This window comes from Mesocricetus auratus, unplaced genomic scaffold (genome assembly GCF_017639785.1).
Source record: "Mesocricetus auratus isolate SY011 unplaced genomic scaffold, BCM_Maur_2.0 Super-Scaffold_100007, whole genome shotgun sequence".
NCBI lineage: Eukaryota > Metazoa > Chordata > Mammalia > Rodentia > Cricetidae > Mesocricetus > Mesocricetus auratus.
Window position 1 is genome coordinate 82,298,740 of NW_024429191.1, and position 17,525 is coordinate 82,316,264.

The following is a 17,525-nucleotide window of genomic DNA, read 5'->3' on the forward strand; positions in this document are numbered from 1 at the left end:
GACTTATTTCAGTTTACTAACAACTCACTCAAACCCTTAAGGACCTTGCTTGAGGCACCTTTTATGGTAACATGATAAGCATGGTACAAAAGATGTATATTTACTTTATTTTGGCTTGTATTTTAACCTCATTATTACTGTGTCTTTTGAAGGGATGCAGGTGGATGTCCGTGATCTTGACAGTCTACTTGGAAACATGGCTTTCAAATTAACACCTGAGAAATCAACCTCAAAGTCTCCAGTTTATGGTAAGTGACTCCATAGCATTGTACCCGCAAGAGAATTTGGGGTTTGAAGCTGATGTTTTCGATAGTGTTTGTTTAGTTTTGGTAAGACTAACTTTCCTTTTAATTTAGTAGTGTAAAGTGCTGCTTTTCACCATCCATCCATTCATTCATTTATTCACCAAGTTTTTGCTGGGCACTTAGCTAAACATGGCTACTTGTATTTGCATAGTACTTACATTGTATTAGGTAGTAAAGTTTATCTAAAGATGAATAAAATATCTAGAAGGATGCATATAGGGTGTAACTAAATATTGTACTGTTCTATATAGGGTTTGAACATCCCTGTCTTGTTTTCTGCTGCTGGTCCTAGACCAATCATCCAAGGAATGGCTAGACTTATAGCTACATGGTCTTTTGCTTCACCCATAATCCACAGGTCATTCAAATTCAGGAAATGCCTTCAAGATCCACTTGGCATACACAAGAGCTATGTCTCTTATCTAACACTAAAATGTAGTGTGTGTGTGTGTGTGTGTGTGTGTGTGTGTGTGTGAGTGAACTGTGCCAAATTCACAATATTTCCAAAAGTATTTCTTTTGCTTTGAAGGAAGAGATGATGGTGTCAACATGAAAAAAATTTCTAAACACAAGGAAATAGAACCTAAAATTCAGAAATCCTCAGAATGGGTGAATGACCCGCTGATTGAAGGTGAGACTATGAAATGACAAGTTGTTTTCTTCAGAGGGATTTATATGTTCATTTAGAAGATTTTCTACAACTCAAATCTTTTTTATTATTAAATAGCTAATGTGCTAGCTTTAGTTTAGTTTTTTAAATTTGTGACTTTCATACATGAGTACTATGTATTTTCATCATATCTACCCTACCTTTCCCCATCCCCTCCTGTGTGTCTCCCCAACCATCTCTCATATTAATGTATTTATCTACAATTGTGTATTGCATAGATATGTATTTTTGCACATGAATGACCTACTGAGACCAGTCAGTGTTGTCCATGTGTACTTGGGTGTAGAGTTGACCACTGGGGCATAGGTAGCCTACCAGGCATCCTTGTCCTTGAAAAAACTGACTTTAGGTAGCTCTCAACTACCTAAAGCTCTTCAACTGGAGATGGGCCCTGTGTGCCTTTACCTCATTTGTAGCAGGAATGTAGACTGGTATACTCTTGTACAGGGATCATATTGTTGGGACTTTCCTGGGTACAACATCCCTGTCAGGTCATGAATACACTGTTTCACTCCTAGTCTTGTGGATCTGTAAATCTTTCTTGTTCCTCTTCTGTGCTATTCCTTGAGGTCTGGGTATAGGGATTGTGTTATCATTATTCCATTTGGGAATAGGCACTCAACAGTTACTTATTCTCTGCACTTGGGTTCATTATTCTTTGTAATAGCTTCTGTCTGCTGCAAAAGCAGCTTCTTTGGTGGAAGAGTGAGAGCCATAGTAAGATATAAGTATAAGGAACAGTAGTTGGAAGGCAATTAATCTGTATCTGGTTTTAACATGGTTGCAGTAGGCTCTCCTCTAGAGCCACTGACCTCTCCAGCCACAGATTCTTGGTTAGGCTGGAGTTCCTTCCTATTATATGGACTTTAACACAATCAGACAATTTGTTGGTTACTCCTGATATTTTAATGCCACTATTGCACCATTAGGTATTTTTTTTTTACTGGAACACTTGTTATTGCGATTTGAAGGCTCTGCAGTTGGGTAAGACTACTGATAACATTTCTCCCTCAGCAGCTTTTGTAGCACTTTCCAACACTGCTAAAAGCTAATTGTCACCAAGTGTTGGTGGAATAAACTTTTAATCCTAGCACTCAGGAGGCACAGACAGGTGGATCTCTGTGAGTTTGAGGCTAGCCTCATCTACAGAATGAGTTCCAGATCATCCAGAGCTACTCAGAGAAACCCTATCTTGAAAAAAAGAAAAACAAACCAACATGAAGCTAGACACCAGTGAAGAAGGCTTTTACGTCAGTAATAGCTTGATTTCCCCAAGCCCTTTACCACACCATCCTATTTCCTATTTAACTAGAGAATCCCTCCAAAAAACTTCTAAGAAGCATTATTGTTTTATCTTAAGAAATGCTAAGGAATGAGTACTTTTAATTTGAGAAATCTCACCATAAATGAGACATAGTGAATCTTAACTCATTGTATTGGTGAGCTCAGCTAGGGTTACCCATATAAGACATGGACAAGACTGGGCCTGTCACTATTTCATCATGCCTGGGGAGAAGCCCATGAGACCCCACTCCTCACTGAAGGGAGCCTGTGGGTTCTTAGTGGGTCTAGGGGATGGCTGACATTTTCCTCACTGGTGAAGCCCCTGATAAGTTGCTCATGTTCCAGTCAATAAAGTCCTGTAACAAGTATTCTTCCTGCAAGCCTTGTTCCAGAGCCACATCAACCCCAAATAACACAGAGACTATATTAGCTACAATGTTGTTGGCCAATGTCCAGGGATTCTCATTGACTAGTTCTGTCTTAAGTATTAACCCATAACTACTAATACTGTATATTTCTATAAGGTCTTATCTTACCTAGGAAGCCAGCCTCATGTGTCCTTTCTTCCCGGGATCACATGGCAACTCTCTACTCTTGACTACATTTCCCAGACTCATCCTCAACTCCTAGTCCTACCTATCTTGCTTCCCTATTTGACAACAGTGCTTTATTTATCTAACAATAAGACAAACATATACACAGAAGGACTTCCCCCATCAAACTCCCACTCATGCAAACAACCTTAATTAAACTCAGTGGGGGAAAATACTGGGTAAGTTAGAAGGGGGTTTGTAGAAGGTTTCTGTGCAAGAGACTGGTAATTTTTGGGGTGGGCCATGAATTTGCCCAAAACTACAAATTCATCCCCTCAAAAATTCTCAAACATATGCTATCTTAAGAACTCTATATCCATTCACCTAAATGTATGCAACATATGTTGGTGCAACATAACCCAGAAAGGGAATCCAGGATAGACCAAACTAATGATTTCTCCAAAGTCTAGCTTTAATTGATAAATTTATTGGGGTTACTAAGAGGAGTATGAATGAGGAATTTCTTAGAGGACCTGGGATGACTTAAAAAGCATTAGCTTCATGGAAAAGCTCACCCCAGCACAGGTGAGTCTCACAGAAGCTGTGACCTGGAACTCTCTGCATAGTTTGTAGGTGGCTGTGAGGGTCTGGGAGATAGCCTCTCAGAGTAGAGTTGATGGAGTCTGATTCCCTAAGTTGTCAAACTGAATAGGAGCCTCCAAGAATCATGTCGGTTCCTGCTCTCCCAGACATGTGATATTTTGTTTGCCTCCTAAATCTGAAGAACCTTCCCCTTCCTCCCAGAGGGATATCTCAATTCTGAGGAAACCTCCATACAACAGAGTGTCCATATTTGTGAGTGTACGTACATGCAGGTGTTCACCCAGAGGCTAGAAGGGAGTGGGGTATAGTTCTCTATCATTCTTCACCTAATCTTTGAGCAGGGTCCCTCTGTGAGTCGGAGGCTTCCATTTTCTCAGGTGGCCTGGAAGCCAGCAAGCCCCAGATTCAGAGCTGGCTACAGGTGTTTGTGGGTACCCAGCTTGCTATGTCAGTACTGGAATCTGAATTCTGGTCCTCAAGACATTGCAACCAGAACTACTTATATTTGAGCCACCTCTCCAGCTGTAACTTCTGTCACTGTGATAATCAGTTCCCAATGACCAGAGAGGAGTCAGGGGAATAAGAAGAGAATAAGATGGAAAAAATTAAATAAAAAATCAGGTTAAGAGACATACAGCCCAGACTGCAGTGAAGGATGAACAGTTACTCCACAGGAAAGAAATCTGGAAGCTCAAGTGACTAGTAGTGGTTTCTGTTATGTTTAAAAGTATGAAATCTGTGACTTTTGTACTCTAAACCGTAAAATACTCTTGTGTTTTGCTCTCTCAGGTTGTCCCAAAATAAGCTAAAAGGAAATAGGTTTTATTTTAACTATCTTATTTTCTTCTGGAGAACAAGAAAATCCAAGTTATAGTTCTGATAGTCATATAAAAATATTAAATTATGATACAAAGAAATAAATTGTATATCTTACTTTATTAACACTTGCCAACCAAGCTAATAATACCAGAAATGGATGTGTTTTTAAAAAAATATTTGTCTCTTTTACCTTCCATTCCTCTTGCCTTTCTGAGGAGGAAAAATTGATATGCGCAGTTTGGACAACATTCTGGGGAAGATGAAGACTGAACTCTCAAAGAAAGAATTCAAGAGATCGACAGACAGCCTTAAGGGTGAGTGTCACAGAAACAAGTCCTTTTGAAGAGTCTGTATCTGTGACCATGCATATGAGTTTTCTAGAACTAGTGTCCTTTGTATCAAAGGGCATTTTGGAAAACTTGGGGAAGCACTTATTCCTCAGATGAAGTTGAGTTTTAGTTTTCATTAAATAAAAAATCTTCAGGACTAGCAAGAGGGCAGAATGAAAGTATCTTCCATTCATTGTTTCATTTGACACTTTCCTTCAGAAAAAAACTTTGTCTTCATGTCTTATATCCTGAAAATGTTTGGATTTATTTGTGTATCTCTATATGTGTTGTGTGTACTCATGTTTGTGAATGCGTGTGTGTGTGTGTGTGTGTGTGTGTGTGTGTGTGTAGATTTGGTGTAAATGTTTGCATAAGCCTATGGCAACCAGAGGAAGAAGACAACCTTGGGTGTTTCCTCAGATGCCATGGATTATTTATTTTAGGATCCTTAGAAACATTTTTCAAGATTTATTTATATTATGCACATGGTTTTGACTGCATGTATGTGTGTGCCTATGGAGGCTGGATAAAAGCATCAGAACCTCTGGAACTGAATTTGCTAGAGCTTCCACGTATATGCTGGGAATGAAACCCTAGTTCTTCCAGGCAGGTCTCTCATTGGGCTGGAGCATGCTGGGTAGACCAGGCTGGATTGCACTGAGTCCCTGTGACCTGCTTGTCTGCCCCTCCCCAGTGCTGAGACTGCAAGTGTGTACTGTTGTGCCTGTTATGTGTGTCCTGGGGATTGAACTCAGGTCGATGAACTGAGTTCTCTTCAACTGTGTCTTCTCCTGTTATGCCTCTTAATTTATGTCTTATATTCCTGTGATTGATCTTAGACATCAGAGCAATTGATAGAAACCAAATTATTCTTTATTACTGGGGCATTTGACCAAGGAAGTGCTTTGCTTCTTACACTGGGTTTTAGAGATTGTATGCGAGACATGTCCAGTTGTCACAGTTGTTATGTGGGTAGGTGCTTATTAGCATTAAATTTCTCATGTATGAGGAGTACTGGATACCCTGAATTCATGTGACCTTTTAGCGCAATGAAAACTGTTCTGTGGTAAATTAGAGTAATGTGCGTTGCAATTGGGAACCCTATGCACTAAGCTGGCTGCTGTTTCTGTTTCATTGTCCGATCACTACAAGTTAAACCTTGGGAGTTAATTCTCACTCAGCCTTCTCCAACTTGATTCATAGCATTGCAAATGAGCATTGCCCTTCCTTTATAAAATGGGAAATTATATCCTTATTTTCATTGTATGGATGTTTTGCTTTCATGTATGTCTGTCTGTCACTTATGTGCCTGGTGCTCGTGGAGGTCAGAAGAGGTCATTAGATGCTCTGGAACAGCAATTACAGGTGTTTGTGAGCCATTGTGTGGGTATTGGGAACTGAACCTGGGTCCTCTGCAGGTACAATCAGTGCTCTTAACCACTGAGCAATCTCACCAGTCCTGATAATGTGAGCTTTTAGCAGAGACTGTGCTGGGTTTTATGTCATCTTGGCAGAAGCTGGCTCACGTGGCAATTTTCAAAGGTCTGGGTTCTGTGTTCAAGGGCCAGTGACTCCCTCATAGTTTACATTAAGCACAGATAAGCAATCACATTAAACATTTGATTCAATGTGATGAATTAAGATATGGTGACTTGATTGAAAAATTTTAAACTGATGTAGTGTACATTCTATAATAAAGTGTGAGGTGTTTATATTATCTGAGTTTGTTGTAGTTATTGAGTTTTGGGCAAACAACTACATAACTAGAGGCAATAACAATATTAAACTGTGCAATTTATTGTTTTTAAATTGTATTCAAAGTTGAATGACTGCCACTGTAACCTACTGTTAGAATATTTTCATCTGCTACAAAAGAAAACTCTTGCCTTATAGCCATCACTCTCCTGTTTTCTTACACCGCCTCCCCCTCTCAAGCCCAGGCCTCTGCAAGTCTTTTTCCTCTGCATGTGTCACCTATTCTGGATGTGTCCTATATTGGAGTATTACAGACTTTCATGACTGGTTGATTTCACTTAGTGTATCTTTTGTAGGCTCATCCATATAGCAGCACGAGTACTGCATTCCTTTTTATTGCTAAGTCATATTCCTCTGTGGATACAATTCCTATTGTTTTTATGTATTTATCAATTGATGGAAACTTAGATCATTTTATTTTTTGTCTATTGTGTTGTTTTAATTATTTGTGTACAGTTTTTGTATGAAAATATTTTCATTATTCTTCCACATGGAATTGTTGAATCAAATGGTAAATGTGGCTAACTTTCCAAGGAACTATACAATTGTTTTTTCAAATGTTCCATATTTACCTTCTTGCTAAAATGTGTGGAGGTTTTCTGATTCTTTTTATTATCTGTCCTACAATTTGAGCATACTAGCAAGTGTGGAGTGTGTAGATACCTGTTCCTAAATTCAGTTAGTGTTTTCGCAATAATGTTTTTATTATCTGTCTCTCAATTCTGGCTTTTCCTATAGCAAAAGAAAAGACTGATGTCAGCGAATTAGTGGATATGATAAAAGCTGAAAAAGGTTAGTGAGAAAATACCGTGAGTCTAAAATCCTGTTTCTCTACCCTAATTTTAACATACTGAGTTATTCAATCATCTGTTTATTATTCTTTTTAACATTTGTATTATGGAAATTCATATCTAATGTCTTAGGACCTTATTATATATTGCTTAATTAAGCAACGCTTTATGAAATGGTGATGGCATCTTCTTTACCCAAGGAAGGTTTTGCTATTACTGCCCTTCCTCATGCATAGGCCCAGAGAAAGCATTATCTGGGATAAAACAATGAATTTTGGCTGGGTATGGTAGTGCATGTCTCTGTGTATTCAAGGCCAACATGGTATGCAAATGCAAAGTGATTTCCAGAATGACTAAGATTACTTAAATGAGACCCTGTCTCTGAATAAATAAATAAGCACAGGCTGTCTCATAATTACAGAAAACAATTGGTCCTATACACTACAGCATCATTAAATAATGTCATATATTACTAGGAATCAGAAAGTAAATCACATTTCCATGGTTATTACTAACAGATGGGTAGGCATCATTGTGCTCTTACTGTTCATACAGCAGTTAGTACTGGGTAAGCGTGAACATCAGTGTGTGGTTAGAGTTCTTAGGTCTTATTAAAAAAGTCTTATTCATCTTATTCATCTATATTTTCTGCCATTAGAAGGAGAACCGATTGGTGTTACTCAGATAAGAAGCATCCTGCACTTAAGGGACCTATCTAGAGAAAGCATGGATCTAACAAATAATTCTGTTGATGGTAAGAATATTAAATTGCATAAAATTTAAGATAATTTGTAGTTATACCTGTTCTGTGAGAATGTTCATCTATCTATTTTACATAAAAATGCCATTTAGTTACTTGCCAAAAATTTTTCAAAAAGTTTTTCATTTTTTAGAATAAAGTTCTAATAGTTCTCCTTTAAAAGAAAGTTCAACTGCATTATTGAAAAGTACTCTGTCAATCACTGATCCTGCCATTAGCCAAAAAACTGCCTTTTCTAACATTAGAAACCAGTGATCAGGCAATCTCAGGATTAGCTAGGAGGAATGAAAGAAATAAATTGAATGGGAATAAATTAAAGAGGAGAAATGAAAGGAATTAGATAGGAGGAATGTTAAGAGGGATAACATAGATGAATGGGTGGAGAGGCCCCATAGAAGGGTTTTCCATTCTAAAATAATATTGTTTATTTGCAATTGTGTCTATCATTCTGAATTATGGCTTTTAAAATGACTCAATGAATCGCTTGCAATCTGATTTGTACCATTCATGCAGATATTCGAGAATTCTACCAAAAGAAATTGGCTGATAGTGTGGAAGCCATTGAAGGTGAGTGAAATGCATACAGGAAAAGTGGATGAATTTGAGATCCCCGAGTTTTATGTTTGTGCAACTTTTTAATAATAGGATTGTGATTTCTGCCACCCTTGTCTGTAATCTTACACTATGTGCACATTTCTTCTAAAAATCTGGATGGAGTTTTGCAGATATCATGTGTGTTCTGTAGTGGAAGGAAAGGAAATAATTAGATACCATGTTGGCTCTTTAAAAAATAAATTAAAACTTTGCATACATTATTATATTGGTTGATAAATGCAGTCTGGGCACTGAGGAAATAAAAACAAATGATACTTCTTGTTCAAAAGCCTTAGATTTGTTAACTATGAATTCCTAAGCAGTGCTCAACCAGCTAGCTAACAAAACGCAGATCAGGAAAGTTACTTTGGGTGTCATTCTGGTGTTGATGGTCATTCTGGACAGACTCTACAGGGCCTTGGTCTTTGTGGGTTAGGATCACTGTAAGGCTCCGGATGCAATGCCTTGAAGTAAGAGAGTAGCTAAAGTTTGCTTACTTTTTTTTCTATAGGAGATGATACTGATGTTAGTAAACTGGAGTCTGTTTTGCAAAATTTGGACATGAAACTTACAGAAAATCAAATGAGGGACCTAAAGGAAAATCTGCAGGTTGATGGTAAGATGTAATTAAATTGCTTGTGAGCATCTGACAATGGTAGCTTTTTCACACAAGTCCTTAAAGTTCTTGTTTTTCAGCAAGTACTACTTCAACAAGCATATAATAGTAAGTTCCATCTTTCGATATTAAAGATTACATTTCAGCAATTTCATTTATCATTATTGATAATATGATCATATCTGCTATTGTCCTGAAGATTTGGTGAAAAGATGAATGTGAAACTGTTCCTTGGGGTAGACATAAATAGAAACAATTTAAATACAGAAAAATTTCAAGAAGTTAGAGACAACAAGAGTAAAAATTTAAAAGTATTATTTATTTATTTGTTTTACATTCCTCCTCTTCTCCTATTCACCTCTCCTCTGCCCCCCCCCACATTCACTCCTCCTCCATTTATATTCAGAAAACGGTAGGACTCCCATGGATATCAACAAAATATAGCTTATCAAGTTTCAGTAAGACTAAGCACCTCTCCTTGTTGTGAGGATGAGAAAGACAACCCAGTATGAGGAATTGGTACCCAAGTCAGCCACAGAACTTCTTGTGTTCTCATAGCAGTCCTGTCCCAAAGAACCAAGGCGCCTTCCCTAACATAGAGTGGTTCTCAATACTTGTGACTGAGTCCAGTGAGCAGAGGGGATCTATTCTGATTGGTCTTTATTTCCCAAGTTTAGCAACTTTACATTTTTTAAGTCTTCGTCAATATAAGTAAACAATGGTTGTTTTCTTTTTTTAACAGATAATGGAAAGACTTCGTTCAGAAATTTGTTGGATACTGTCACATCGGTTGTAGGTAAGTAAGAAATTTCCAGTGCTGGGAATGCAGCTCAGCCACAGAGCTAGCCCTTGCTTACCATGTGCACACCCTGTGTTCAATTCCCAGAACCACAAAAACAAAACAGAAAACGTTCAGTGACTCCATCTGTTGCCATGCTGCTTGCAGGCTTAATTTAAATTATCTACATTTCAACAGCAAATGTTTCTTAAACACGTCACAACAATATTTTAACAAGTTTTAATTCTCTGGAGTATTTCCTACAAACTTTGGTGTGTCTATGATATAAAGTGTAAATGGTCTTAACACACGAGAAGGTGAAGTAAAATAAAAGTAGTCAGTTCCTAATGAAGAGAAACCACCCAAACATTCTATGATGAATACAATATTCTGTGTAAGCCTGAGATTCTTACCTATTTTTCCGATGTTTGAAGCAAAAGATTTAGGTATTGAAGACGTGGAAAGTGTTCCAGAAGATGTGGAGTTAGAACACAGGGATCAAGATAAACTACAACGAATGAAAAGTCAGCTAGTTGACGGTAAGGACTCGCACTGCGGTGACCTCATGGACTTATAATTGAGCACATTTGTGAGGAGAAATATAAAGGGTTTTAACTTTTCAATATTTACCTACAATTATATAAATAAGGTCCTTGCTTTGACATTACATGTTGGCTTATGAATAACCTGTCTTTGTAGCCTATCAATCTGCTAGTAGGACAAAGAATTGTCTACTCTTAATTTATTGGGCTTTTTTTCTAGACATGTTTTCTCAGTGTAGTCCTGGTTGTCTTGGAACTAGTTCTGTAGATCAGGCTGGCCACAAACCCACAGAGATCTGCCTACCTCTGCCTCCTTATTGCTGATATTAAAGATGTATTCCACCACCACCTAGCTCATATTAATTAAATAATTAATCAAACACATATCATATAAATATAAACTATAATATCTAGACTATATTGTAAATACTATATGTGATATCATGTGTATACATACCTAACTATATATATATATAAGCACATATATATATATATATATATATATAGTTTCTATACACAATTAATTGAGACAAGATTTCTCTATGTAACAGCTCTGGCTGTCCTGGAACTCCCTCTGCAGATCAGGCTGACTTGAACTCTGAGATCTGCCTGCTTCTGCTTACTGAGTACAGGGATTAAATGTGTAGGCCACCACCACCTGTATCTTCTCAAAGTTTTAATTCAGTGATAGAATATCCTTAGATAATAAGGAGGAATGGAGGGATGTGAAACCAAAATGGATGAGAACTTTAACTGGAAGTTTAGAGAATAAGAAATCATTAAGAGTGTTTTCTGCAGCATACCAGCTTTAAATGGTTTTTCTCCTGTACTGTTAAAAAAATTTTTTGGCAGTTCTCCAACTTTATTTTTCATTCATCAGGTTAGTTCTCATCCACATTGACTGTCTGTAAATTTTTTAATGTGGTAACAGGCACATAGGTTACCAATGTGTACAACTTATTTGGTGAGTCCTCATCCTTGTTACGTTTTCTGGACAAACGTACACGGATTTGGTATGGAACATTCCTTATTCGTTTGGCCCAGACGGCTTTATTGAGCCTGGATCAATGTGCACATCTGGAGTCTCCATCTCTTTCATGGCAAATTTCCAGATTTCTTTGAGTGCCCAAGGAGCACGCTTCTTGAAGCCCACGCCATGGATGTGCTTGGGAATGTTGATGGTGTATTCTCAGGTCACCACCTCGTTGATGGCAGAACGGCTCTTCTTCTCGCCACCCTTCTCTGCGGGAGCCATTCTGCCAGGCCCAAGTTGGAAAGCTACTGTTAAAATTTTCATTGAAAATAGATTCTTCTCTCATTCTAGTGCTAGCCTTAAATGTAAATGACTGAGCAGAATGACTGAAATAAGTCTTTCTCCATTCTAATGTATTACAATTTTATTTAAACATGACTTGAAATAATTCTGTGGCAGATCATAAGGTCTGAATTTCTGAAATCATATTTTTGTTGTGCAACCTAGCTAATGTGCCCACTGCTCTTTGTGACTGTTTCTGTCCCTAATGAAAATATTTCTGGGAGCAGGTTGAGAGATGAGGTGAAGTCTGAAAAGGGAGTGTGGAAGGTCTGGAGAGGGTTCAACTACAAGGCCAGATACCACTCTCAGAGGACCCAAGTTCAGCTCCCAGCATCTGCATTGGGTGGTTCAGAGTCACCTGGACCTTCAAGGGATCTGACACCCCCTTCTGACCCCTGCAGGCACTGCACTCATATGCACATGCCCCTCCTCAGCCATGCCTGCACACATAACTAAAAAGAAAGTAAGCATTTTGATAGTGAATGACAATCACAAAGGCAGATGCATATGAGATCCATATGATTTCTTTACATACCATATTCTACATTGTTAAGAGAATCTTTTTCTTTGCTAGCCGCTTTGGTTTATCTCCCGCCAGTCGCCTGGGCTCTGCCGCGCCAGCCTGGTTCTAGAGCCGCATTAGTCCCAAATAAACACACAGGAGGCTATATTAATTATGAAGCTGTTGGCCTTGCTTGTCCCTTACTGGCTAGCTCTGCCTTAAGTAATTACCCCATAATTGATAATCTAAGTATGTTTCTTACCAGAGAATAGTTCCCAGCGTCCTACCCCCATGGCGTCACATGTTGACTCTCTTGTCTTTCTCCTTCCCAGAATCCTCCTGGACTCCTAGCCCCACCTATCTAGATTCCTATTGGCCAGCAGTAATTTATTGACATACACAGGACTTCCCCAACATCTCCTCTTTTCTGTTTAAACAAAACGAAAGGTCTTAACTTTAACATAGTCAAATTGTATATGACAGAACAGTTATCAAGTAAGAACATAGTTACAATATTTTAGCAAGATTTAAAGAAAATATCATCCATCCCATCCTTGTGAGTCCAAAGTCCTATATGTAGCTTATCTTTTATCATAACTAAGGAAAACTATAATTATAACTATCTGTCTTCAACTCCATCAAAGACCACAGAAGGATAATATATAAACACTAGGATTAACAGAGATATCTTACTGCCTGGACAGTCACCCGAAGTTCCTCTGTAACGTTGGGGCATCCATCTTCAGCCCATAGGCCACAATGTGTCCAGAAGATTTCTCAGCAAAGCAGGAAATTTCAAACTGTCCATCTGCGTTGGCAGTCTGTCAGTCATTTTTCTTTGTCCTGCAGAACGTCTCCTAGACTCTTCCATGAAGCAGGAACCCTGTAAGACTGAGTTCAGCAGTCACTTTTCTGTGGGTCCTGCATGTCCAGATTATACAACAACAGTCAAACAGTCTAGGCAAGAGCAGTTTCTTGCCCAAATGGCTAATATTGCCATGTTGAAAGCAAACTCCATAACGAGTTTCTTCGATGCCCATTTTCCTCTCAGACATAATTGGTGCTGCCAGGAGCAGACATTTCTCATTGTCAAGAAAAACCCTAAACCATTTTAAATGCCATGTTCTGAAGGTCTTTGAGAGGTTTGAAGACTGTTTATGTCAAATATATTTCTGTATATCTAGAAAACCTAACTTACCTAACTATAAATTCTATTATAAGTAACTATCTATAGTCTGTATTCAATTATGCATTACATTTTAGAAGATCAGTATAAGCACAATACTTAATCAAGAGGAGAAATATAAACATCACAAAATTGACCTTGAATTTGTATCAATAAATGAAAAGCAATACCCATACCATAATTCCCCTTTTTACCATTAAAAAAAATTGGCTGTGATCACTAGCCAATTATAAACAATCCCATTTAAATGAAAACAAAGATTTATAAACAAGATGGGAATTGGGACGTCGCTCATTCCAAACTGCTTCCTGCTGGAAGGGGGCGCTGTTTATACCATGGGGACAATGATAAAACTCAGAAACCTGTATACGTCCGTATTTTCGGGGTTTGTAAAGCTGTATCATCTTAGCTGTCTCAGTCGTTGGAACACCTGGTCCACTGCTTCCGGGGGTCTTGGTTCGTGAAACCACAGAAGCCTGGAAGGAATTCTCAGCTTTTCATTTTCTGTAGAAACATAAGCAAATTCTCCTTTTCCAAGTAACATATCCTTATACTTAAATTTTGAGGTCAAGGCATTTTCAAAAGATATAAGTTGTATTAATTTAGCAGCATTTATAAGCAAGTGTACTTTAGTAGCAGTTCCTTCCTGAGCAAGCAAAAAAACTGAAAAACACAATACCGGACAGTATCCAGACTCTCTGTATTTTTTCCATCTTTGCACGGCTTATTTATTTATCTATTATTACTTTATTTATTTTACTTTTATTTATTTTTCTCTGAGACAGGGTTTCTCTTTGGAAATCTGCCTGCCTCTGCCTCTGGAGTAAATCCTACCGGCGTGCGCCACCACAACGCCGGCTTTTTTATTTATTTACCACTTTGTCGTTTCATTTTCTCTCTCAATCTCACATATATTTTTAAACACACTGTAAACCTTTAGAGGTTTTTCTTTATCCAAGTCTGACTTTACTGTAAATCTTTATGTTTTTCTGACCACCTGTCTTATCTGTAAAACCGCGGCTGTTTTAAACTGCCGGTTTTTCGTCAAGATGGCGGGCGTAAGCGTGATTCCAGCTTACCACCTCAGTCCATGCTGACCTCCAGCAAAAGCTGCCACTTCCAGCTGTACGTACACACCTTTCAATCGTTAGTAGAGTCTCTTAAAACAACCTTGCTGTTTTTTTTTCTTTTTATGGCGAGTCAGGAAGACTCTGGTAAGCGAGCCACGTGAATCTCGGCTTGTCAATAGCAAAACAGAGCACACCTGAGAAAAATGCTGCTACCAAAAATCTGTGCTTCTCTCCGTTCTTCTGTTTCTAAAATTCCTTTAAATCTTTTGTTATTTTTCGTGGAAATTCATGATCCCACTCCCGATCACCATTTTGTTAAGAGAATCTTTTTCTTTGCTAGCCGCTTTGGTTTATCCCCCACCAGTCGCCTGGGCTCTGCCGCGCCAGCCTGGTTCTAGAGCCGCATTAGTCCCAAATAAACACACAGGAGGCTATATTAATTATGAAGCTGTTGGCCTTGCTTGTCCCTTACTAGCTAGCTCTGCCTTAAGTAATTACCCCATAATTGATAATCTAAGTATGTTTCTTACCGGAGAATAGTTCCCAGCGTCCTACCCCCATGGCTTCACATGTCTTTCTCCTTCCCAGAATCCTCCTGGACTCCTAGCCCCACCTATCTAGATTCCTATTGGCCAGCAGTAATTTATTGACATATACACAGGACTTCCCCAACACTACATGTTAAAGTATAGGTCCTTCCATCTCCATATAATAGACCATATGAACAGATCTTTCAATATTGATATGATGAGCTGATTCATTAAATTTCCTATTTTATATTCTAGATTTATGTTCAATACACTCTTTAAATTAATTAGTTAGTTAAGTAATTAACTGTCTATGTGTTGTGTATGTGTGCATGTATTTGGGGGGGGGAGTGGGAACCTGTCTTTGTGGGGCTACTGTCAGAGTTAGCTGGCTTGCCTGGTTCATACCTGAGAGGGGAAATATGGATTGAGAAAGGGTAGGTAAAGACATTAAAAAAAATAGAGACACAAGATAGAGTCAGAAGGACAAACCAATAAACACTAAAAGCCCCTAGTTTATTCTTCAACATTCCTAAGTACCCAACCAAAAGGAGGGGACGTGGAAAAAGACTTCTATTATCATGTATGAGAAACAAATAGACTTACTTCCCTTAATCCTTCAAGAATCTGGTAACCATGCCTGTTATCTGTCTTCAGGGTCAAGAGTAAACACACCTGAGCCCAAGTCTGTTGTTATTTAGACATCTGCTACCAAGGCAGAAACATCCTACAGCAGCCAAACCTTAGACCTTTAGGTCTTTTGACTTATTAAGGTCAGTTTTAAACTCTCTGACCTTAAGACAAGATGGAGAGCAGCCATCTTTATGGGCCCCAACAGGGGTAGGTGTACTTGCCCAAGTGGGCATGTGTAGAGACCAGAGATGGGTGTTCAGGGTCTTCCTTACTCCCTCACACCCTCCCGCACGCACGCATGTATTGCGTGTGTGTGTGTGTGTGTGTGTATGAGAGAGAGAGAGAGAGAGAGAGAGAGAGAGAGAGAGAGAGAGAGAGAGAGAGAGAGAGAGAGAGAGAGAAAGTCTCAATGAACCTGAGGCTCATTGATTTGGCTGGACTAGCTGGCCAGTGATCCCCTAGAATCTTCTTGTCTATGACTACCAGCTTTTAGGTTATGAGAATGTGTTGTAGCTTTCACATGGGTTCTGAGATTCAAATTAAATTCCTTATATTGGGCCTAGAGAGATGGCTCTGTGGTTAAAGTACTGGCTGCTCTTCATAGGACCCAGGTTCAATTCTCATCACCTTCATAGTAGCTTACAATGCAACTACAGTTACAGGGAATCTGACATCTTCATACCAATGTACATAAAATAAATTAAAAGAAAATTCTTATGTTCTTTTGGTTGTGATTCTGGCCTTTGATGGCTGAGCCATCTCTCCAGCCCAAAATTCTTATGGTTTCCAATCAAACACTTTACCCATGGAGCCACCTCTATAGCCCATGTAGTCTTTTTAAAAAGTATTGATTTTATTTGTAATTATTTATTACTATTATTGTTATTATTATATTATATTTGAAGCAGCATTTCTGTATCCCTGGCTGGCTTAAAGCTCTTTATGTAAACTAGACTAGCCTCAAACTTGCAGTGATCCTCATAATTGTGTCTCCCAAATATTGGGAACATAGGCATGCACCACCACACCAGCTTTCCAATATCTTTTTTATTTTCGTCAGGAGAGAAAATGAAAGTCTTTGTCCAAACTTGTAACTTTTTTTTTTTTTGGTTTTACAAGACAGGGTTTCTCTGTTTTGGAGGCTGTCGGTCCAGCCTGGCCTCGAACTCACAGAGATCCACCTGCCTCTGCCTCCCGAGTGCTGGGATTAAAGGCATGCGCCACCAACGCCCGGCCAAACTTGTAACTTTTAAGAGCACTGATTAGCTATTTTTCTTTTATTAAATCTATATGTTATCTTTTCACAACCCCATTATTTCTTTATACTGCTGTTGCTTCCAAAACAGAATAATAAAAATTTAGAAGTCAGTAATAGGGACAGATTGCATACCTACTTATGTTTATTTAAGGCTTTTTACATTTGTAGCTGATGTGTGTTGTGTGTATGGATGGGTACATACAATACAAGTGGAACTCAGAGGATAACTTGTAAGAGTCAGTTCTCTGGACAGTGAGGGTTCTGGAGTGTAAAGCAACCTAGACAACATGTAAAGTTCCAGAACAGCATGGGCTACAAGGAGAGACCTTGTTTCAAAAGCAAAACAAAACAAAAAATAAAAACAGCAACAACAGAAAACAAACAACAAAAAGAACAACTCATTTCTCAGTTGTAGAGCTATATATACAGACACAGCAGTCAAGTGAAAAAACGCATGTCAAGAAGTCATACTTTGGCCGGGCATTGGTGGCACACACCTTTAATCCCAGCACTCGGGAGGCAGAGGCAGGCGGATCTCTGTGAGTTCGAGGCCGGGCTGGGCCGACAGCCTCCAAAACAATACAGAGAAACCCTGTCTCGAAAAAAAAAAAAAGAAGTCATACTTTGTCAGCTCCTCACAGGTCTTCCGATCACA

General features: G+C 38.6%; 1 protein-coding gene and 1 pseudogene across 1 annotated transcript in view; one reads left to right on the plus strand and one right to left on the minus strand.

The window, feature by feature from the left end:
• Positions 1 to 17,525, plus strand: part of LOC101834266 — a 71,359-nt gene that overhangs the window by 36,473 nt on the left and 17,361 nt on the right. Inside the window, exons 15-23 of the mRNA XM_040748069.1 lie at positions 153 to 248; positions 835 to 936; positions 4,430 to 4,528; positions 7,037 to 7,090; positions 7,748 to 7,843; positions 8,363 to 8,416; positions 8,955 to 9,059; positions 9,802 to 9,855; positions 10,272 to 10,376. Of these exons, the coding sequence (XP_040604003.1) occupies positions 153 to 248; positions 835 to 936; positions 4,430 to 4,528; positions 7,037 to 7,090; positions 7,748 to 7,843; positions 8,363 to 8,416; positions 8,955 to 9,059; positions 9,802 to 9,855; positions 10,272 to 10,376 (765 nt within the window). The remainder of the gene's footprint in view (positions 1 to 152; positions 249 to 834; positions 937 to 4,429; positions 4,529 to 7,036; positions 7,091 to 7,747; positions 7,844 to 8,362; positions 8,417 to 8,954; positions 9,060 to 9,801; positions 9,856 to 10,271; positions 10,377 to 17,525) is intronic.
• LOC101827748 lies at positions 11,139 to 11,634 on the minus strand (annotated as a pseudogene).